The 23,033-nt window shown below is 41.6% G+C and overlaps 1 protein-coding gene and 1 pseudogene across 4 annotated transcripts; one reads left to right on the top strand and one right to left on the bottom strand.

Moving 5' to 3' along the window:
* The first annotated feature begins 9,181 nt into the window (after positions 1-9,181).
* On the top strand, positions 9,182-16,798 carry LOC135574677 (large ribosomal subunit protein mL66-like; annotated as a pseudogene).
* Positions 16,799-16,893: 95 nt separating this feature from the next.
* rsph9 (radial spoke head component 9) lies at positions 16,894-22,706 on the bottom strand. Of its 4 annotated transcripts, none has more exons than XM_065026324.1 (6): positions 22,193-22,706; positions 21,793-21,973; positions 21,474-21,603; positions 20,849-20,995; positions 19,994-20,059; positions 16,894-17,227 (listed from the first exon to the last, which is right to left on the bottom strand). In XM_065026324.1, exons 1-6 carry the CDS (start codon positions 22,417-22,419, stop codon positions 17,067-17,069), a joined length of 912 nt encoding a protein of 303 aa, XP_064882396.1. In that variant the 5' UTR covers positions 22,420-22,706; the 3' UTR covers positions 16,894-17,066. The 4 variants fall into 4 exon arrangements, with proteins under 4 accessions (XP_064882396.1, XP_064882397.1, XP_029532430.1 ...); XM_065026325.1 differs by having other exon boundaries at positions 21,805-21,973; positions 22,193-22,688; XM_029676570.2 differs by lacking the exon at positions 19,994-20,059 and having other exon boundaries at positions 22,193-22,683.
* Between the last annotated feature and the right edge of the window lie 327 nt (positions 22,707-23,033).

The raw sequence follows: 23,033 nt of genomic DNA, 5'->3' as shown, positions 1-23,033 counted from the left end.
TCAGCCAGGATCTGCCAGATCCGCTAGTCAGCCAGGATCCGCCAGTCAGCCAGGATCTGCCAGATCCGCTAGTCAGCCAGGATCCGCCAGTCAGCCAGGATCTGCCAGATCCGCCAGTCAGCCAGGATCCGCCAGTCAGCCAGGATCCGCCAGTCAGCCAGGATCCGCCAGTCAGGCTAGTCAGCCAGGATCTGCCAGATCCGCTAGTCAGCCAGGATCTGCCAGGATCTGCCAGGATCCGCTTGTCAGCCAGGATCTGCCAGTCAGCCAGGATCTGCCAGTCAGCCAGGATCTGCCAGGATCTGCCGGAACCACCAGCCAGCCAGGATCTGGTAGATCCATCTACCTGCCTGAGCTTTCTCTCACTCCTGAGCTTTCTCTCACTCCTGAGCTTTCTCTCACTCCTGAGCTTTCTCTCACTCCCGAACTTTCTCTCACTCCCGAACTTTCTCTCACTCCCGAACTTTCTCTCACTCTCGAGCTTTCTCTCACTCTCGAGCTTTCTCTCAATCCCGAGCTTCCCCTCAGTCCCGAGCTGCCTCAGTCCTGAGCTGTCCTTCAGTCCCGATCTGCTCCTCAGTCCAGTGGGGTTCTGGGTGAGGACTACTAGGCCATGGTCGGCTGCGAGGGTGGACTATCCAGGGACGCGAGGAAGAGGGACTAAGACAGTAATTGAGTGGGGTCCACGTCCCGCGCCGGAACCGCCACCATGGACAGACGCCCACCCGGACCCTCCCTATTTGTTTTGAGGTGCGTTCGGGAGTCCGCACCTTAGGGGGGGGGGTTCTGTCACGCCCTGGTCTAAGTATTTTGTGTTTTCTTCATGTATTGGGTCAGGCCAGGGTGTGGCATAGAGTTTTTGTATTGTGGTGTGTTTTGTCTTGGGATTTTGGTATGTGTGTATAGTGGGATTGTAGCTTAGTGGGGTGTTCTAGGAGAGTCTATGGCTGTCTGAAGTGGTTCTCAATCAGAGGCAGGTGTTTACCGTTGTCTCTGATTGGGAACCATATTTAGGCAGCCATATTCTTTGGTTGTATTGTGGGTGATTGTCCTGTGTGTCTTGATGTCCTTGTTTGAGGGTAGTAGACACTTGTATAGGCTGTTTTCGGGTTTCGTTTCGTTTATTGTTTTGTAGTGTTAGTGTTTTGTCGTGTGTTACGTTTGTTTATTAAAGATGAATCGCAATAGACACGCTGCAGTTTGGTCCGACTCTCCTTCACCATTAGAAAGCCGTTACAAGTACTTGAAAAAAAAAGATGTCAAAGTCAGCTGTGCTTACTGAAGAGCATAGCCCAATATGCCATGACAAAGTTCCAACATAAACTGAAATATTGCTGTGTGGTGGGAGAGGTGTTTGGGTGCCTGCCTGTTCTTAAATATCACTGTGGAATGTTTTGTGGTCACTGATTCGATTTCAAGGTAACATCACAGAGTAGAATAGTACAGTACTATGGACTGGTGCCATTGAGAGGGAAAGTGTCCGTTACTGCTAGGACAACAAACATCACCACCTTACAGAAAACCCTCTGTAAGTACTTTGATTTCATCTCCATGTCATCAGCGTGGGATAACATGCCTGTCACAGAGGCAACACCATCACATACAGAACATATTTTTCTCTTCCCTCTTCTCAAATCAAGCGGTACAGAAATAGGGCCTACTGTACATCAGAGACACATGGTGAAATGGAGTCACATTGGAGTTAGTGGCAAGAAGACACCAGAATCTACCTGTTTCATTCCTAAATGTCTTAGGACAAAAAACAAAAAGCCTATGTCGTGTCCTTTAGCCCAGCCTGACATGACTGATAATATGTCAAAGGTAGGTTAATAAAGTTAGAAAAACAGTTTGCTTGTTTGCCTCATTGTACTGAACAACACATTTCCAAGGGCAGACTAGGACAAAAATTCAGCCATGGCATTTTAGCCACACCAGTTCAGATCAGTATGCGTGCTACTTGCACACACAGGTAGTAATGCTACCAACACAAAACATAGGTAACTATAGTATAGCGTTTCTCAACTCTTACTGTAACCAGTGACCGGTGACATATAGTCCAACCCTTTTGAAACAGCTCTTTTTAACCAGCTCATGTTTAAGATCAATACAGCATGTAAAAGCACCACTGGAGATCCTCACCACTATAACTGTGCCTCTGTTGCCTCCCTATTGTGCAGTCTATCTCTGCATCTTCTCAGCTGTCACTCTGTCTGTCTGTCTGTCTTTGCTTCTCATTATGCTCCTCTGTTGTCTCTCTCTCTGTATATGTTAAATGTTAATTGCTATTACATATAGAGCCTACATATTAAGGAACTTGCAGTACATCTGTGACTCACCTCTGAGCTGTCTGTGCTAAGCCTAGCATCCTGTCCCACAGCACTGGTACCAGAAGACCAGGGGACCACACTGCCTGTGCTGGGCCCAGCAACATCCTAGTTGTGAATGAATAAGCACATTTATTAGATAAAGAAGAAAGATTACTGCTGAATGTCTGGCTGTCATTCATGCCCCCCCATCCTAAGGTTTAATTAATATTAAATACACAACCGGTCAAACGTTTTGGAATACCTACTCATTCAAGGGTTTTTACTATTTTCTACATTATATAATAATAGTGAAGACATCAAAACAATGGAATAACACACATTGAATCACGTAGTAACCAAAAACGTGTTAAACAAATCAAAATATATTTAACATTTGAGATTCTTCAAACAGCCACCCATTGCCTTGATGACAACTTTACACACTCTTGGCATTCTCTCAACCAGCTTCATGAGGTAGTCACCTGGAATGCATTTCAATTAACAGGTGTGCCTTGTTAAAAGTTCATTTGTGGAATTTGATTAATAAATGGTGAGCAAACAGTTTGTAAAAGTCTTGTAAAACAACACATTTCACTGCACCTAACTGGTCTATTTAATATATAACCAAAACAGCAATAAACTGCCTGTACATGTGTCAGTGTGTGTGTCTCTCTCTCTCTGCTGGTTATTCACACATGTATATTTACCAATGGCATGCCCATCTTTTTGTGAGAAATTATACTGGTCAATCAAAAGTTTATAAAGTATAGACAGCGCTCACGTTAGATTAGGGACTGCAAAAATACTTTACTAATGATTACTAAATGGTTTATTAATGTGGGAGTAATGATTACTAAAGGGTGAGCATACCATTTATAAATTGCATTATAAATGTTTTATGACGAACACTTCAAATAAAGTTTTACTATCCTGGTTGTGAATGAATAAACACATATATTAGACAAAGGAGAAAATCACTGAATAAATGCAGCTGTGCAGCTGCACATCCAAGAGCACAGTGTGCAGCTAATGTAGTAGTGTGTCACTCCTGTGGGAAAAAGAGACATTACCAACGTGTGTGTACGTCATCAAGAGCCATAAATGAGGTTCAAGAAGAGGATGATAGCATTTTCCTAGGAACAATAACAGCAGGAGATGACTGACATTCAAGTGATGGACAAAAATGTGAAAATCAAAATAGACACTGTTGCCAATGTTATCCCAGACAATTTGTTCAGTCACAGTTTTGCAGGAACCAGCAAGCCAGCTTGGCAAAAACCTACAAAACTTCTGCTGGCACCAGGAAGAGCGCTGTTGGACGTGATCGGAGTCGCAAGTGTGGTTCTACTAAAGGGAGAAAAATAGACACTGGAGAATGTGTATGATGTCATCAGAGATCTACACACAGCTTTACTAGGCATTCCAGCTATCACAAAGCTTGAGCTAGTTGCTCGACTTGACAGCATTGATTTACAGACACTGAAAAAAAGCTATCCAAAGCTGTGCAGCAGTTTTGGCACAGCACAACAACCATGTACTACCAAGCTGAAACCCAGCGCAGAGCCCTACTCATTCCACACTCCGCAATGGATTCCTCTGACATTGCTGCCAAATGTCAAGAAAGAGCTAGAGTGCATGCAAGGGTTCAAGGTTGTCACCAGAGTGGAGGAGCCCACAGACTGGTGCGTCGGCTTGGTGGTTGTCCCAAAGAAGAATGGGGACGTGCGGATATGTGTCTATTACACCAGTCTCAATGAATCAGTGTGTAGAGATGCGAACATGGGCTTCTGGCAGATCCCGCTAGCCAAGGAGTCGGTTAAGCTAACAACCTTCATCACACTTTTCGGACATTACTACTTCAACCGTTCTTCTTTTTGGCATGTTTTCAGAACCTGAACACTTCCAGAACAGAATGGTGACAGAGGTCACTGAAGTCTTGGAAGGTGTGGTCTGTCACATGGGTGATGTGTTGGTCTGGGGCCAAACACAGGAGGAGCATGATGCAAGACTTCATGCCGCATTGCAGAAGATGGAAAAAGCCAGCTTAACTCTGAACATGGACAAATGTGACTGGTCAAAGGAGGAAGTGAAGTTCCTGGGCGACATTATCTTGGACAAAGGAGTACAGCTTGGCCCGACAAAGACAGAGGCTGTCAAGGAGATGGCAGAGCCATCCAATGTCAGTGAGCTGCAGAGTTTTCTAGGACTGGTGAACCAACTGGGGAAAAAAAGTTCATCCCTCAATATCAGACAAGGACAAACCTCTCAGAGACCTACTCTCAAAGAAAAAAAATGTTAGAGCCTTCAAAGAGCTGAAGGAGGATCTGACAACCACACCCATGCTAGCCCTGTACGACACAAACAAAGATATCAAGGTGTCAGCCGATGTGTCTTCCTACAGACTGGAGGACTGCTGCTGCAGAAGAAGAGTAAGGAATGGAAACCCGTTGCCTACACTTCCCGGACTCTCACACCAACCGAGCAGAGATAAGCTCAAGTGGAATAATAAGCTCTGGGGCTGTCATGGACATGTGAAAGATTCAGAGACTTTCTCATTGGTCAACACTTTCAGCCGGAAACTGGTCATAAACCGCTCCTGAGCCTTCTGGGGAACCAACCCTTGGACAACCTTCCCCCACGTATCCTACGCTTCAGGAAGAGACACATGAGATACTCCTACACAATTGCGAATGTCCCTGAAAAGAGTCTGATACAGAGTCTGGAAACTGATACATTGATTGTGAAGAAGGTGGATTTTGTGGCGTTTATTGCTCATGTGATTAATTGTACTGCCCAAACAAACAAGAAGTAAAAATAAAATTGACATAATTGTGTTATTGGCTGAAAGGATTTGGGGTCATCAGGAACTAACCAGCTAGCACATAATGTTCTGAGAACCAAATGTTTTTAGAGCTTGGTGAGAGCGTGGTTGTTCTATGGTTACTGTATTTTTCATACTACCTTCCCACAACCTTCTGGGAATGGTACAGGATAGTTGCTTGGCTTTGGATTATTCTGAGCACATTTAATGAACTAGATAAAAAATATATATTTTCTTGGTATTTCATTACTTTCCATTTTGGTAATGTTCTAGGAATGTTCTACAACTGGTTTGGCTTTGGGAATGTTTTCAGATAGTTCAGAGAATGCTAAGAAATCAATGTTATTCTGTGGGAATTTCAGTACGTCAGCATAACGTTTCTTACAGGTTCACTTTTTAATCACCACCATTAAGTCAGGAGTCCTATTTGACTCAGCCATGCCTCATTGCCCGTCCAACATTTCCTCATCTCCCACCCATTCTAATGTGACTAGCCCTGATGCTCCTCCCTCTTTTCCCCTGACCGCTACAAAGTTTCTTCCTGCAGTCACTGAGTCTGAGGTGCTAAAGGAGCTCTTCGCCCTAAAAGATCATCAGATGGTTTAGATCCTTTCTTCTTTAAGGGTGCAGTACCTATAATCGCCAAGCCTATCTCTGACCTTTTTAACCTGTCTTTCCTCTCCGGAGAGGTTCCCATTGCTTGGAAGGCAGCCTTTATTTAAAGGGGGAGATCAGGCTGATCCTAACTGTTCTATTTATCAAAAGTGTTGGAAAAACCTGTCAATAATCAACTAACTGGCTTTATTGATGTCTATAGTATTCTCTCTGGTATGCAATCTGGTTTCCAAACAGGTTATGGATGTGTCACTGCAACCTTAAATGGCCTAAATGATGTCAGCATTGCCCTTGATTCTGAGCAATGTTGTGCTGCTATTTGTATTTGGCCAAAGCTTTTGATATGGTAGACCATACCATTCTTGTGTGCCGGATAAGGATTATTGGTGTCTCTGGTCTCTCCCCAGATTTTGTGTTAAACGCTCTACAACAAAGATTTCTTAGTGTCTCTACCCTTAACCTTGTTCTGAAAACCTCCAAAACAAAGGTCATGTGGTTTGGTAAGAAGAAAGCCCCTTTCCCTGCCAGTATGATTACTACCTCTGAGGGTTTAGAGCTTGAGGTGGTCACCTCATACAAGTACTTGGGACTATGGCTAGATGGTACACTGTCCTTCTCTCAGCACATATCAAAATCGCAGGGTAAGGTTAAATCTAGACTTGGTTTCCTCTATTGTAATCGCTCCTCTTTCACCCCAGCTGCCAAATTAACCCTGATTCAGATGACCATCCTAACCATGCTAGACTACGGAGACGTAATTTATAGATCGGCAGGTAAGGGTGCTATCGAGCAGCTGGATGCTCTTTACCATTTGGCCATCAGATTTGCCACAAATGCTCCTTATAGGACACATCACTGCACTCAATACTCCTCTGTTAACTTCTTATGGCTGCAGGGGCAGTATTGAGTAGCTTGGATGAAAGGTGCCCAGAGGTTCCCAGAGTAAACTGCCTGCTCCTCAGTCCCAGTTGCTAATATATGCATATTGGATAGAAAACACGCTGAAGTTTCTAAAACTGTTTGAATGATGTCTGTGAGTATAACAGAACCTATATGGCAGGCAAAAACCTGAGAAGAACAGTAACGGAACTTTTTGACATTTCATCTGCAACTGGGGAACGTGCTTCATGACTTTGGATTTGTTTACCAAACGTGCTAACAAAAGTAGCTCTTTGGACAAAAATGATGACCATTATCGAACAAATCAAACATTTAATGTGGAACTGGTATTCCTGGGAATGCATGAATATTTATAATGCTATTTATGACTAATGTTGACTACCCAATATGGCAGATATGTTTTTGGCTGCTTTGTTGTCTGAAAGCTGTACTCAGATTATTAAATGGTTTTCTTTTCCCGTAAAGCCTTTTTGAAATCTGACACAGCGGTTGCATTAAGGAGAAGTGTATCTATATTTCCATGTCTAACAATTGTATTTTCATCGACATTTATAATGAGTATTTCTGTCAAATGATGTCGCTCTCTGCAATATCACCAGATGTTTTTGGAACTAGTGAACATAACGCGCCAATGTATACTGAGATTTTTTTTATATAAATATGCACTTTATCGAACAAAACATACATGTATTGTGTAACATGAAGTCCTATGAGTGTCATCTGATGAAGATCATCAAAGGTTAGTGATTAATTGTATCTCTATTTGTGCTTTTTGTGACTCCTCTCTTTGGCTGGAAAAATGGCTGTGTTTTTCTGTGGCTCTGACCTAACATAATCATTTGTGGTGCTTTCACTGTAAAGCCTGTTTGAAATCGGACACTGTGGTGGGATTAACAACAAGGTTACCTTTAAAATGCTATAAGATACATGCATGTTTGAGGAATTTTAATTATGAGATTTCTGTTGTTTGAATTTGGCGCTCTACACTTTCACTGGCTGTTGTCATATCAATCCCGTTAACGGGATTGCAGCCCTAAGAAGTTTTAACTAGTCATCTCTGTATACCCGTCGCAAGACCCACTGGTTCATGCTTATTTATTAAAACCCTCTTAAGTCTAACTCCCCCCTATCTGAGATACCTACTGCAGCCCTCATCCTTCACATACAACACCCGTTCTGCCAGTCACATTCTGTTAAAGGTCCCCAAAGCACACATCCCTGGGTCGCTCCTCTTTTCAGTTCCCTCAAACTGGACAGTTTTATCTCCATCTCTTCATTCAAAGAATCAACCATGGACACTCTTACTGACAGTTGTGGCTGCTTTCCGTGATGTATTGTTGTCTATACCTTCTGGCCTTTGTTCTGTTGTCTGTGCCAAATAATGTTTGTACCATGTTGTGTTGCTACCATGTTGTTGTTGTCATGTGTTTTTGCTACCATGTTGTGTTGTCATGTGTTGCTGCCATGCTATGTTGTTGTCTTAGGTCTTTCTTTATGTAGTGTTGTGACGTCTCTCTTGTCGTGATGTGTGTTTTGTCCTATATGTATTTTTTTATCCCAGCCCTCGTTCCACAGGAAGCCTTTTGGTAGGCTGTCATTGTAAAAAAAATATGTCTTAACTGACATGCTTAGTTAAATAAAGGTTAAATAAAAATAAATACAAACGTATGGTTCTATTTAAAGTTATGTTCTCAAATTTTTTCCGAAACAATGTTTGTCTGTGGTAATTTCAGTATTTCCACAGAACATTCCACACAAGTTCCCATGTAGTTTTATTTACTGTCATTTTTTACTACATTCTGGGAACCTCCCAGGAAAGCTTTCAAGGAACCAGAGTAAAACGTTTTAAGAACATCCCTGCAAACTGAAAAAATAAACATTACCAGAACAGGCAACATTTTCACTTGTGTTCTCCGAATGTTTAAAATGTTTTCAGTGTTACCAGTCAGGAAAAGTATGGCTTCGTTTCCACAACCAATGTGAAACCAAAAACATACATTCCCACAACTTCCAAATAACCAAATGTGCTGGATGGGTAACAGCTGAAACATTGCAGGGAATACTGTCAGAAGATGTTTGCCCCTCCCAGGCCCTTGAGCCTGTGGGATGTTAATGTGAAACCAAAAACATATTCCCACAACTTCCAAATAACCAAATGTGCTGGATGGGTAACAGCTGAAACATTGCAGGGAATACAGTCAGAAGATGTTTGCCCCTCCCAGGCCCTTGAGCCTGTGGGATGTTATCTTGAATGGAATGTGACTGAAGGAATGGGTTAGGTTTATGATTTATCCATTTTCCATTCCCTTACAAAAAGAGATTGCAGTTTTGAAAGTGCAGTAAAAATGAAGTAACTGCAGTCGACTGTGGTATTTTGGATGCAGTAATTGCAGAATAACTGAACTGTGGTTATACTGCACTATAATTCCAGTTACATTGCAAACTTACTGTTATTTTCGACGAAGTATTTGCCGCATAGTGCAGTTATACTGCACTCTGACCGCAAATCCTCTTTCGTCAGGGTTTTTTCGCATTTAGTTTCCTTCCTGTTCACTACTCGTACAGTAGGTGGCGGAATGCACGTTGCATTTCTGCAAACGCCATTATAGCAGAGAAGAAGAAAAAGGTCAACATTCCAAGATGGCACAGCGCTGTGTGATTGGGTACATATGGATCTCTCTTTCTGGGTTTAAATGTGTAGCCAGCTGCAGCAATATGAGTGCCTTTCAGAGGAAAACAAGTTGCCCTCAGCTCTCGGTTTTTGGAAATATTCAAAGCAGAGGAATTCGACACAGTGAGTTTCTTGTTGAATCCTGTTGTAGCCATATGACAGTTCACTCTGTTAGCGTTGGAAATTGTAGCTAGCTAAAATAGCGCATCCATTTAGTAATCTTTGCCCTTCGATAATGATTATTTAAGGCATCAAAGGTTAAAGGCATAATTGTGGTAGTTGATAATAAGTTCGATCATTTGAACGACCATGTTGCAGTTGCATGAACCCCCCACCCACCCCCCTTCACTGAACGCGTACGCACCCAATTCTTCATCACTGTGACATGCTTGCTAGTTGAGATTTCTGTTCATGTTTGGCTGCGTTTCATTTTTATTTATTTTTAAATGTCGGTTTGATTGCGGGGAGGCACTAGTAATGTCTGCAGTTTTCGGTTTGGCAATTTGTTTCAAGTGTATTTGTCTATAAATAAATCTCTTTGCCAAAATTCGTCATCTCTCCCATGTCTTATTTGACTAGTAGTTGTTCTGAAATGTTTATTGCTTGCCCACATGTTACTCCCCCTGTTTTAATATAACACACATACATTAAACATTCATTTCGGTTGCCTATCCTGATGTGAAGTTTGTTCTATAAAAAGTATAATCAATAAGATATAAAATGACAAATCAAATAACAAAGAAACTGGACATTTATTCCACTTTTTATGGAAAGTTTTCCAGGTGATACTGTCAGGTGATACTCTCAGCCTAACCTAGTCCTGACAGGCAGCGTAGACATAATCCTCCAATGATGGGATGGTTTTCATACAGGACTGGTGGGACCATCGTGGGCAGCGGTCACAACCAATCTGAAATTTATGATAAATATTCATATATTTAAAACATTAAATACATTTATTGAATTACAATTATTTCATTATCAGACAAAGTGGATAATACTACATCTAGAAATATTACTGCTTATACAAATTCGTACTCGTAAAAATGTGCCTTCAGAAGTGAACAAGCAATTGTCCAGTTAGTGTCTCCCTCATTAGTGTTCACCTTCCCACAGAAGTGCCACAGTTGGCTCAGGTCATCTAGCAAAACATAATGTCATGTAGTCTATATAGTTCTTTTACATGTATTTTTTTCAGAGTGAGCAGGGAACAAGGGAATAGTATAGGTTTCTTGTAACACAATTATTTAAACACACGTGTTTTAGTGGCCATCTAGTCAGAAGTTGGATCAAAGATGAAAGATCCATATAAATGTTATTTTTTAAAATCTACAATTAAATTAGAAATGGAAATACCAGTGTTTTGGAGGAGAGTGGCTGCTATTTCTTCTCTCATGATGTTAACGTCTTCGTCCGTATTTGAAAAGACAATCGACGACTCCTTCAGAATACATTCAGAAAAATGTGATGGGCATTTCAGTTTTCCCCAACAAAATTATGTTACACTTAAGATTATAATTTGCAAGTATACAAAGACACAGCTATAATATAATTTGACAGTTCTGTTTAGCCTTTTAGTCAGTATACTTTCAGTAGGTTAATTGTGCATTACTTAGAGTTGAAATCAGAAGTTTACATATACCTTAGCCAAATACATTTAAACTCAGTTTTTCACAATTCCTGACATTTTAATCCTAGTAAAAATTCCCTGTCTTAGGTCAGTTAGGATCACCACTTTATTTTAAGAATGTGAAATGTCAGAATAATAGAGAATTATTTCTTTCAGCTTTTATTTCTTTCATCACATTCCCAGTGTGTCAGAAGTTTACATACACTCAATTAGTATTTGATTGGCATTGTCTTTAAATTGTTTAACTTGGGTCAAACGTTTTGGGTAGCCTTCCACAAGCTTCCCACAATAGGTTGGGTGAATTTTGGCCCATTCCTCCTGACAGAGCTGGTGTAACTGAGTCAGGTTTGTAGGCCGCCTCGCTCGCACACACTTTTAGATTATAGATGCTTTTGTACCTGTTTCCTCCAGCATCTTCTCAATGTCCTTTGCTGTTGTTCTGGGATTGATTTGCACTTTTTGCACCAAAGTACGTTAATCACTAGGAGACCGAACGCTTCTCCTTCCTGAGCGGTATAATGGCTGCGTGGTCCCATGGTGTTTATACTTGCGTACTATTGTTTGTACAGATGAATGTGGTACCTTCAGGCGTTTGGAAATTGCTCTCAGGGATGAACCAGACTTGTGGAGGTCTACAATTTTTTTTTCCGGAGGTCTTGAAATACATTCAGCAGGGGATCAAATACTTTTTCCCTCACTGTATAGCACATACACATTTTACACACGAATGTGTTCACATATATATTCTGTGTTATGTATGTATTTCTTAGTACTGCCTTATTGGGTTGAGGAACAGAGCCCTCTTTTGAGATGGCAGTATAACCTTTCAAGTTTAGACAGACACACACACACACACATTACATGCACACATATTACACACATATGTGTTCACATGTATATTCTGTATTATGTATGTAGTTCTTAGTACTGCCTTAGCGGCTCTTAACATCACAGTCCAGTGGTTGTGTTCATTGATGATGCCAATAATGTACTTGTACATCATTGGATCAATCTGAAATTTCAAAGAGCAGGGATAGTTGCTTGAGTTCAAAATCTGTCAAATATAATATATATGAGAATAATCCAACCAACCTTAAGTTTTGATTTCTTGCTCCCCAAATGCCAGTAATTTTAAAGGTCATTGTAGAAAGCTTGCTCGGTTGACTGCCTTTAAAAATTCCGCACCAGATGGAACATGTAGGCATTGATGGTCTGACAGAAAAAGAGACAATGAAGGTAAATCCTGTTTACATGGAAAAAAAACAATTTAGGTTTTCCTCATAAATAATCAGATTAATCACACACATACAGTATATGTAAACACTGTATGTGCAACACAGTCTTACCTCACTTTCCAACTTCATATTTGGAACAGTTCTGTTGATTGTGATGATAAATTTATATGGGCCGATTCTAGAAAACAGCACATATACATATTTGCCTCTGCAACACCTGGAAAAATGTACCTGTAAGTGAACTTAGAGATACAAACGGATCAACCTGACAAGATTACATACATACATTTGTTTATCAGTAGCTGCTGCTGGTGTGGTGGGGGTGGAGGCCGCTGGGTTGGAGGCTGCACCTGCTGGTGTGGTGGTTGTGGAGGCTGCACAACTACAAATACCTAGGTGTCTGGCTAGACTGTAAACTCTCCTTCCAGACGCATATCAAGCATCTCCAATCCAAAATCAAATCTAGAATCGGCATTCTATTTCGCAACAAAGCCTCCTTCACTCACGCCGCCAAACTTACCCTAGTAAAACTGACTATCCTACCGATCCTCGACTTCGGCATTGTCATCTACAAAATAGCTTCCAATACTCTACTCAGCAAACTGGATGCAGTCTATCACAGTGCCATCCATTTTGTTACCAAAGCCCCTTATACCACCCACCACTGCGACCTGTATGCTCTAGTCGGCTGGTCCTCGCTACATATTAGTCGCCAGACCCGCTGGCTCCAGGTCATCTATAAGTCTATGCTAGGTAAAGCTCCGCCTCAGCTCACTGGTCACGATAACAACACCCACCCGTAGCACGCGCTCCAGCAGGTATATCTCACTGGTCAACACCAAAGCCAGCACCTCCTTTGGCCGCCTTTCCTTCTAGTTCTCTGCTGCCAGTGACTGGAACGAATAGCAAAAATCGCTGAAGCTGGAGACTTACATTTCCCTCACTAACTTTAAACATCAGCTATCTGAGCAGCTAACCGATCGCTGCAGCTGTACATAGTCCATCTGTAAATAGCCCACCCAATCTAGCGCTTTTCCCTTCGAGACCTCAAATCGTATATGGCCGAGATAGTGTGTTCCTTGTTCTTCATGATGCTCTCTGCGCTTTTAACGGACCTCTGAGACTATCACAGTGCAGGTGCTTTTAAACGGAGACTTGATTACACACAGGTGGATTGTATTTATCATCATTAGTCATTTAGGTCAACATTGGATCATTCAGAGATCCTCACTGAACTTCTGGAGAGAGTTTGCTGCACTGAAAGTAAAGGGGCTGAATAATTTTGCACGCCCAATTTTTCAGTTTTTGATTTGTTAAAAAAGTTTGAAATATCCAATAAATGTCGTTCCACTTCATGATTGTGTCCCACTTGTTGTTGATTCTTCACAAAAAAATACAGTTTTATATATTTATGTTTGAAGCCTGAAATGTGGCAAAAGGTCGCAAAGTTCAAGGGGGCCGAATACTTTCGCAAGGCACTGTACATATTTGAACTTTATTTTTTGCCCAGAGTACACATTTTTGATTTATTATTGTTATTATTACTACTGTATCTACATTCTTAACTAAAACAGAAATATATTTTTTAAATGTCGGAAAAGCCATAATCGGGAAAAGCACGACAGGGGGAAGCTTTTCGGCACAACACCGGTTTGTTATGAAACACTGCTTGACTGACATGCCCTGGATTGTAGCTATACTAACTTTGACATTGACTATGTTGTTTGTGTTTACAGTCGTGGAAAAGAAAGAATGAAAAACAACAATAGTAAGTGACAAGCTTGCTAACCTGTTGGTTCATCATTGTACACTGTTTGAGTGGCGATGGGTTACTTTTATCTCTTACTTTAGCTATGTTGTGGATTACTGCATTTGAGTCAATACTAGTCAATACGGTATCCACACACTTCACGGTCAATAAGGTATCCACACATTGTGTAAAGTATGAACACTTATCTAGATGGCTAGTAAATGTGACATTTACAGTAGATTGATGGAAGTATTTGTGCGGTGCTTATTTATTCATTGACCAGCATTGCATTCTTTTCTCAGATTGAGGGAACAACTGAGGATACCCCAAGTGGACCACAGCCACCCAACGCCACAGCCCAGTGCCCCATCTATCGATGGAACCTGCAGAACAAATACAACTACACAGTAAGTGTTTCAGTGATACCTGACTGCATACTTACAGCCTCTCGACTGTTCTGCCAGAATAACAGAGTGAGATGAACAGTGCTGGTCCACACTCACATCTGCCATGTCTCATGCATTTTATGTCAATATGTGTGCCTGTTCTATGAGCTCAGGCGTACAGTAATTCCCTCTGTGTTTGTATTTGTCAGGATGTCCTGTTGCTCAGTCAGTTCATCAGGTCTGATGGAGGAATGCTGCCTCGTATAGTCACTGGTCTCTGTGCCCAGGAGCACCGCAAGATCGCCATCTGTGTGCAGATGGCTCACAGAGCAGGTACGATGCTGTGTGTGTCTGCTCTCAATGCACAACTATTATGAAATGTATTCTCTTCAAAGTGGTAAAAGTACTCTCTTTTCTACTCCAGGTCTGCTCCCAGATCACAAACCAACACTACCAGAGGGACACATCCCAAAGAAGCCCAAGCCACAGCTCAACAGGTAACGAGTATGTTTGACCCCATCAGTATCTACCCTCTCACACCTGTATTGTTTCTTGTTAGACCTCTCATGACATTACCTTTGTCGTGTCTTTGGCTATGCCTGATTAAGTGATATGACATGCTATACTATAAAATCATTTCTCCATAATTAATATTACCTGATTGAGCTAATCATGTAAATGTAATTAACTAGAGAGTCGGGCACCACTAAAGAATATTTATAGAGCTGTTATCTTCCGAATAAACTCTTAAAGACATAGTCATATTTTACATCAATAGCAGTCAATATTAATCGTCACCTTAATTCAGTCTTATCTGAAAGTTGTAAATTCTTGGTTATCTTCACAATCCCTGGCTAACAAGTTGAATCAGCAATACAAAATTGGGTTTAATTATTTATTTACTAAATACCTAACTAATCACACAGAATTACATATACACAGAATGAATTATACCTTGATTACAAATTACGTCATAAAGGGAAAACGTCCCTGGCGGGCGGAACAGATATGACAGCTGGTTACACAAAAGAAAAGGTCTGGGTTTGAGTGAAAGAGCGGGAAGACTGAGGACCAAAGGAAGAAGCTGTGCTTTCGTAAATACAGTATTTTATTCATTCTAAATTACCGCCCATTTGGAAAAGGAAAATGCAATAAATATTTACTTTGAGCTGCGCTTCGGTAGGTTGGTGGTAGATGGAAGGCCGTGTTGAAGGCTTATATAGTGGAGGGAGAAAAGGGGTGTGTTTCATAGTTTTCAACCTATGTCTCTTCACGTGGGCGGGCCACTGAGTCGGGCCTAATTCACTCATGAAAACCCAATTCTCACATTTTAGGAGCTAAAATCACATTTCATCCCATCATGAATCATTTCATATTCAAACATTTAAATTGAACAACAATTCCATGTGAATCCGATAACTCTGATGTGTAGACTTTACACTGTAGTGTTTGTCATCTTATCATTGATGGGAATGTCTCAGATGTCAACCGAACTGACATCATATTTATTAAGTACCACGGCATATGTTCAATTGGTCAGATTACCAGAATATAGTTAATTTCCCCCCACCTTCTGATGTTCCCAGAATCTCTGCTAACCAAGGGGTTTTCAAATGTAACATCAGTAGGGTAGAGAGAGGAAAAAGGGGGGAAGAGGTATTTATGACTGTCATAAACCTACCCCCAGGCCAACGTCATGACACCTTTCAACTAACTCTTGTGCATCCTCTCTCTGACTAACTCACACCTGTGTTGTTGCATCACAGATATCTGACTCGCTGGTCCATTGATTCAGTGAAGCCCATCTATAGGACGGGGCTGAAGTGATGTAAAAACCGCATCTGTCGGCCACCCAGCTCTCGGAAACAACGTACAGTACGGCAAGAAAATCCTCTACCTGAAACATTGATGACCTGGGGGCATGTCAACTCACAGCAGCAGGAGTCAGTGTGGGCGGGACAGAGATGGGGTACAACAGTTCTATTGGACGTCCTTCCTTATAGTACTCCTGGCCCATTTGGAGCTCCATTGACATCGAGAAACTAGCCATTGGAAAAGCTGGGGGAGCATCTGTATTTGTCCAGCCTATTTATCTATTGGTGGACATTGCCCATTGGAAACCCATTCTGTCATTTGACCTTTTTGAAGATGCCCTGAAACAAAACTATTAAACTCCACATTTAGGGGCTCTATTCAATCCGCATCGCGGCAGTTCAGCTTTACAGCGTGATTGACATTTTAAAGGCAATGTTCCAGCTTTACCAGAGACTGCATTCACGGTAACCACTGCATATGTCAGCTCAATCGGGCATTACCTTTACATTTCTATTGCGGAATCTGTAACGCTTCAGCAATACAGATTGACTAGAGCCCTTGCTGTAAGATCAATTGGGTCAGTGTTACACTGTTTTGATGTAGGTGGGATGTTGTACTTCAAGACAACCCAGATGTGCAAATAAATCGGATTTGCTTTTTCTCCCTCCACCATGTGTGTTTGCATGAGTGTGGAAGTAAGCATTTACTGGGCCTATTGACAGAAATGAACAAAGTGCATGTGGAGGTAAATCACAAATAATGAATGATTTTAGTTTGTTTATTTAATTTAAATAACAGTAAAGAAACATCTCTTGCATAAATAGAACTGTTTTGGGTGGGGATGAAACACTGCTTGCTCAGATGAGAGGTTGATGATGATTCTCAGTTTAGATAAGTGGTAGGTGTTGGCTCTCCAGCTCTGGATCTCACTGGCTTTTTAAAGCATGAAGGGCAGGTCCAGGTTCTTCAGTCCGTCGCCCATGTAGATGTATCCATGCTGGGGGGTCATGGGTACATGGAAGGAGGTCAGGCCCAGCCACAGCATGCTACGGATCACACACACTGTGCTGCCACGCTCAAACTGCAAGCTCCACGACCCTACACACACAAGTATATGGGTTATGAAGATTATCACACAAACTGCTGCTCGTCCATGACCTTTCATAAACAGAGACCGTGTACAGGTCTCACATTACTCCCTCATTACTGAATCCACTCTTCCCTATGTAAAGAAGTCTACACAGAAAAAGGTAACAGTTGGCTGATAGCTCAATAATTTAGAAGGGTTTAGTGAGTCCTTTCCCTGACTCTAAATATCAGGGAGGCCTGGTGGAGCAGCTGTCTGCTCATTGGCATCACCCATAGCCAGAGAACACTTCATGCTGAATGGGAGCCTAGCAGAATTCTCTCACCGCAGATTCACTGCACCATTAATCAGGAGGCTCCAGGACATCTTGGAAATAATTCATTCATCTGGAACCTCCCCAATTATCAAAGCATTAAACATGAAACTAAACCTTGTGCCAGAGCTGTCTAGGAACAGCGATTCCAGTAAATTGTGTCAGCTGTTCTGATACTGTTTTTCTCTCATATTTCAGTTTCACAATGCTATGGGGCGGGAAATTAATTGAAACCTTTTGCAAGAGATATCTAGAAACAGAGATTCCAGAAATAGGGTCTATTGGGAGGTGTTTCACAATGGCTCTTTGTCTATGGGGAGAGATTCATCTTCCATGACCCAAAGACACTCCTGCCAGGTTGACGTGATTTGAGAAGCTGTTCAGTGATGGTGTCCAGATAAGTCTACTTTTCACCGAAACACATAGGGAGGAACCCAATGGGAGAACAGGCATGGAAGGGGTATAGGCATAAATCAGAAGTCGATAACTGCAACTGTTGCCACATACTTCCAGGCAAGTCTGGAGGATCGCTGTGGTGAGAGGGGTAGCTTCACTCAGAGATACCAGAGGAAAGCACTTTCGATGGAGATCCATCATTTTCTCCTTAAACTGTCTTTAGTCTGGGTCTCTCGCTCCCTTCAGCAAAGGCTTGAGGCCTGGCCGTTAAGTTCTCAGTGCGGGTGATGCTGTCACTGGGACAGCTGTGTAATGTAAGCTGGTTTGGGAAAGCTGCACACACATTCACACACCACAGAGATGCTCATCCCTTTGAAATGAACAGCTGTGACGTTTTAGACAGACACTGCTGTGTGCCCAGAGCCTCTCACTTTTCCACAGCACCCACACCACAAACATTGTGATATATGTCTGTTTAGACAAACTACAGTTTGATATCATCCAGATATAAACTGACAGACTGACCAGGGGAAATCTATGATGTTATTGTTGTCACTTGTTAAATCCACTTAAATCGGTGTAGATGAAGGGGAGGAAAGGGTTAAAAAAAAAAAAAACATAAGACAATTTTGCACACTCTTGGCATTCTCTCAACCAGCTTCATGAGGAATGATTTTCTAACAGTCTTGAAGGAGTTCCCATATGCTGAGCACTTGTTGGCTGCTTTTCCTTCGCTCTGCGGTCCAACTCATCCCAAACCATCTCAATTGGGTTGAGGCCGGTGATTGTGGAGGCCAGGTTATCTGATGCAGCACCATCACTCCCCTTCTTGGTCAAATAGCCCTTACACAGCCTGGAGGTGTGATGGTTTCTTTGTAGCAATTCTACCATGAAGGCCTGATTCACGCAGTCTCCTCTGAACAGTTGATGTTGAGATGTGTCTGTTACTTGAACTCTGAAGCATTCGTTTGGGCTGAGATCTGTGGTACAGTTAACTAGTGAACGTATCCTCTGCAGCAGAGGTAACTCTGTCTTCCTTTCCTGTGGCGGTCCTCATGAGAGCCAGTTTCATCATAGCGCTTGATGGTTTTTGTGACTGCACTTGAAGAAACTTTCAAAGTTCTTAATTTTACAGATTGACTGACCTTCATGTCTTAAAGTAATGATGGACTGTCGTTTCTCTTTGCTTATTTGAGCTGTTCTTTAACATAATATGGATTTGGTCTTTTACCAAATAGGGCTATCTTCTGTTTACCACAACACAACTTATTGGCTCAAATACATTCAGAAAGAAAGAAATTCCAAAAATGTACTTTTAATAAGGCACACCTGTTAATTGAAATGCATTCCAGGCAACTACCTCATGAAGCTGGTTGAGAGAATGCTAAGAGTGTGTAAAGCTGTCATCAAGGCAAAGGGTGGCTATTTGAAGAATCTCAAATATAAAATATATTTTGATTTGTTTAACACTTTTTTTGCTTACTACATGATTCCATATGTGTTATTTCATAGTTTTGATGTCTTCACTATTATTCTACAATGTATAAAATAGTCAAACTAAAGAAAAACCCTTGAATAAGTAGGTGTGTCCAAACTTTTGACTGGTACTGTATGCATACATACTTTGCGCATACTTTGCGCCCTTTCTAATTTTCTCTACTTTTGCATATTTTTGATACTGAATGTTGATACTGAATGTTATCACATCTTCAACCAAAACCTAATATTAGATAAAGGGATCCTGAGTGAACAAATACCCATTGGGGATGGCTTACCCTGGATTTCCCTGCATTCATTTTTTTGACACCTATAATGTGACATGATCTCCAGAAGTCCTTTTAAAGTTGTTGGATTTGGTGCCTCTAAGGCAATTCAGATGGATGTTAGAGGGCCTTTTTACTGAAGAATGTATTTGTTTCATATGATTGTGTTTTTCTTTTCGTATTTTGCGTTTGCTTTCTTATGTATTGTGTAATTGATGTGTATATAGATATGTATAGTGTAATTGTTTATTGATGTGTTTGACAAATCACCATTGTAAGTAAGAATTTGTTCTTAATTGACTTACCTGTAGAAATAAAACCATGGCCGAATATGGACCGGGCACACAGGGCACGTGCCCAGGGGCCCTGACCTTCAGGAGAACCCCATTGATTTTGTTAGTCATTCTCACTCAGATATCATATTAACATAGCATAAGTTATTACCAAATGTGTAGAATTGCAGGAACTGTGCTTTAAAACTGACAAATCTCATCTCCATCCCATGGCAAAATGGGTAGAATTTGAAGGAAATTTGCTGTAAAACTGCAAAGAAAAATCTGCCCCATGGCAAAACGAGTAGAATTGCATGAAATGTGTTATACAATTGCTGTTTTCTCTCCACCCCATAGCAAAATGTGTAGAATTACAAGAAATTCACTTTAAAACTAAAATGTGTCTCTCCATCGACAAGAGGGGGGCCACAAATGTTTTGCAGTGTGGTGCCCCCCCCCCAACCAAATCCCGCTTAGGTCCCCCAAAAGGCTAGAGCCGGCCCTGCAGAGGAGGATGCCTTGATAAACTGGGCTCTCAACTGCCAACCCAAATTATTATTATTAGCACCAATTAAAAGGCTAGTTTAGTATAATAGAGAGTGACCATTGGACTATTCCCCAGGTAATTTCTGTAAATGAGAATGTGTTCTAAGTCAACTTACCTGTTAAAATAAAAGTTAAATAAATAAATAAAAAATCAGAGCATGCCAAACATTAGTAATCTCATGTTAGTATTACATTTTTGTCTCCCACAAAAGGGCGGTACTTTCAAGGAACTGGTTCTATTTCTAAAGAAAGACAACATGTGGGAAAGAAACCCCACCCATGGGGGGAACAGTAGGATGACTGTAAAGGAGTGGTGTAGTGAGAGATTTGGAACTCTGTTACCTTTGGGGATATCCTCACTCAAAGGATCCAGGAAGTCAATGGAGGGGTTGAGGTCAGCCAGCTCCAGGATGGATTTCTTCTTCAGTTTCTGCGGCTCAGTGAAGTGCAGGAAGTAGCTGAGTTTACTTGCCTCCAATGAGGACAGACCTACAGAACAGATTCACTCACTCAGTAACTGATAGTATGATATGATTCTGTATGTGTATGAAAAAGAAAACACAAAAACGTGTGTACACTATAGATGTACATTGTGAGATAAATGTCGGTCTGGATTCTGGTTCCAACTTCCAACACACTGACCTAAAAACTACACAGCTGAGTCATCCTCTCAAGCCAGTAACACACACAGCTGTGTCCCATCTTTTATTTTTTATTTTACCTTTATTTAACTAGGCAAGTCAGTTATTAAGAACAAATAATTATTTTCAATGACGGCCTAGGAACAGTGGGTTAACTGCCTGTTCAGGGGCAGAACGACAGATTTGTACCTTGTCAGCTCGGGGATTTGAACTTGCAACCTTCCGGTTACTAGTCTCTCCACAGTCAGACCACATTCTCAACTGGGAACCACCACACTCTACGTGGAGCCATCCATTTAATTAATAACTTTGAAAGGTAGCTTTACCCTCAAAGCTGCGATTGGTCTGCACCAGGCCATGGGGACTCTTGATGAAGGCACCGCGCGGGACCACAGACACCTCCTTATCAATGGTGTGGACAGTGGAGGCCAGCCTCTTCTCCTCTTTCACCTTAACCTGCAACACAAACCAAACAACCATTACCAAACATCTGTCACAACACCCAAACAAACTAGTCATCACTCTTCTGCAATAATACCACACAGTCACGACGGTCATATGAATCTAGTCACTGTACATTAATCACTGACACTTATTAATAAACAAAACACAATTAGCTCAAAATTAAACAATATAATTCGTCACATTTGTCCCCACCACGACTTCCTCCTCCACAGCCTCGTCCCCCTCCCCTTGCCGCCGTATCTCGGTGTGCTCATACTCATGTGAGGGGTCTCCCACGAAGCGACCCTTTGCTGTAGCAGAAACTTCCGCTAGCATTGCCTCAGTGGCAGGGGGAAGCAAGTGCCAGTCCACACAGTTGAAACTGGAGTAGGGAAAGGACACAAACACGTGTGCAAGAGGGCACACATACACAGAGAGAGAGAGAGAACATATTGAATAGGAGAATGGTTCACAACTCCAAAGGCACAAGTGAAAAGTGACAACCTACAAGTGACAACAGCAAAATGCAAGCTAGCTATAATAATATGCCTGTAGTAAAATAGACTAGAGGCTCTAAAACAATTTCCTTTGCACCTCTTACCTGTAAAGGCTCTTTTTATCCGTCATCTCATCCTCTGAAACCCCTTGAGCAATGAAATAGTCACCCTTTATGCCCAGAATCTTGCCCCAAAACAGGACACGATTGAATTTGTTGTTCCTCTTCAGAATGACCAGGGAAGTCTGCAGGGCAGCTTTTTGCTCACTGCTCAAAGTTAAACCGCTACCAGAAACGAGGTCCAATGAGTAGTATAACGTACTGGAGTCCATTGCATATATAAAGCGTGTCTCAATGAAAAGTAAATACTTTTCTATAAAAAGGCTAAATGTTTGGTATCTAGGCTACGTGGGGACAGCTGCCAAGAACGTCCGGTTGCCAATGTCAACAAATCTCCTTAGTTACGTGTAGTCATAGCAACTGCGGATTGCTCGACAAAGCAGTTGAGCTGCACAAATTAGCTAGAGATTGAATTAGTTGAATTCTCGATCTGATCTTCAACCCTTGGCTCTAATTCAGCAACAATCTGCCACGTACTTGTCTGTTAGGCTACCTATCCTCATCTCATATTTTTCTAATTTACAGTCTTAGCTACTTCAGATATTTCAGTGTTGAGAGTAAAGAATGGGGGAGATTTCCAAGGCATTTCCTTCAAGTCACAGCCAGAAACCTGTTCTTCTGAGCTCTTGTGAGGTTTCCCAATGCTTTCTGATGAATGGGTCTGTCAGTATGAGTTGTTTCTCACCCATTTAGCTGTGGATTGAGTGACAGTGAGAGAGGAAAAAGTGAGATGTCTTTATTCTTTTGGAACATGTGTGAGTGTAATGTTTACTGTGCATTTTTTTAATTGTTTAATTCCCTTTTGTTTATTATCTAGTTCACTTGC

This window comes from Oncorhynchus nerka, linkage group LG13, assembly GCF_034236695.1.
Source record: "Oncorhynchus nerka isolate Pitt River linkage group LG13, Oner_Uvic_2.0, whole genome shotgun sequence".
Taxonomy (NCBI): domain Eukaryota; kingdom Metazoa; phylum Chordata; class Actinopteri; order Salmoniformes; family Salmonidae; genus Oncorhynchus; species Oncorhynchus nerka.
Note: the sequence above shows the minus strand (reverse complement) of the source record. Positions and strands in the feature narration are given on the sequence as shown.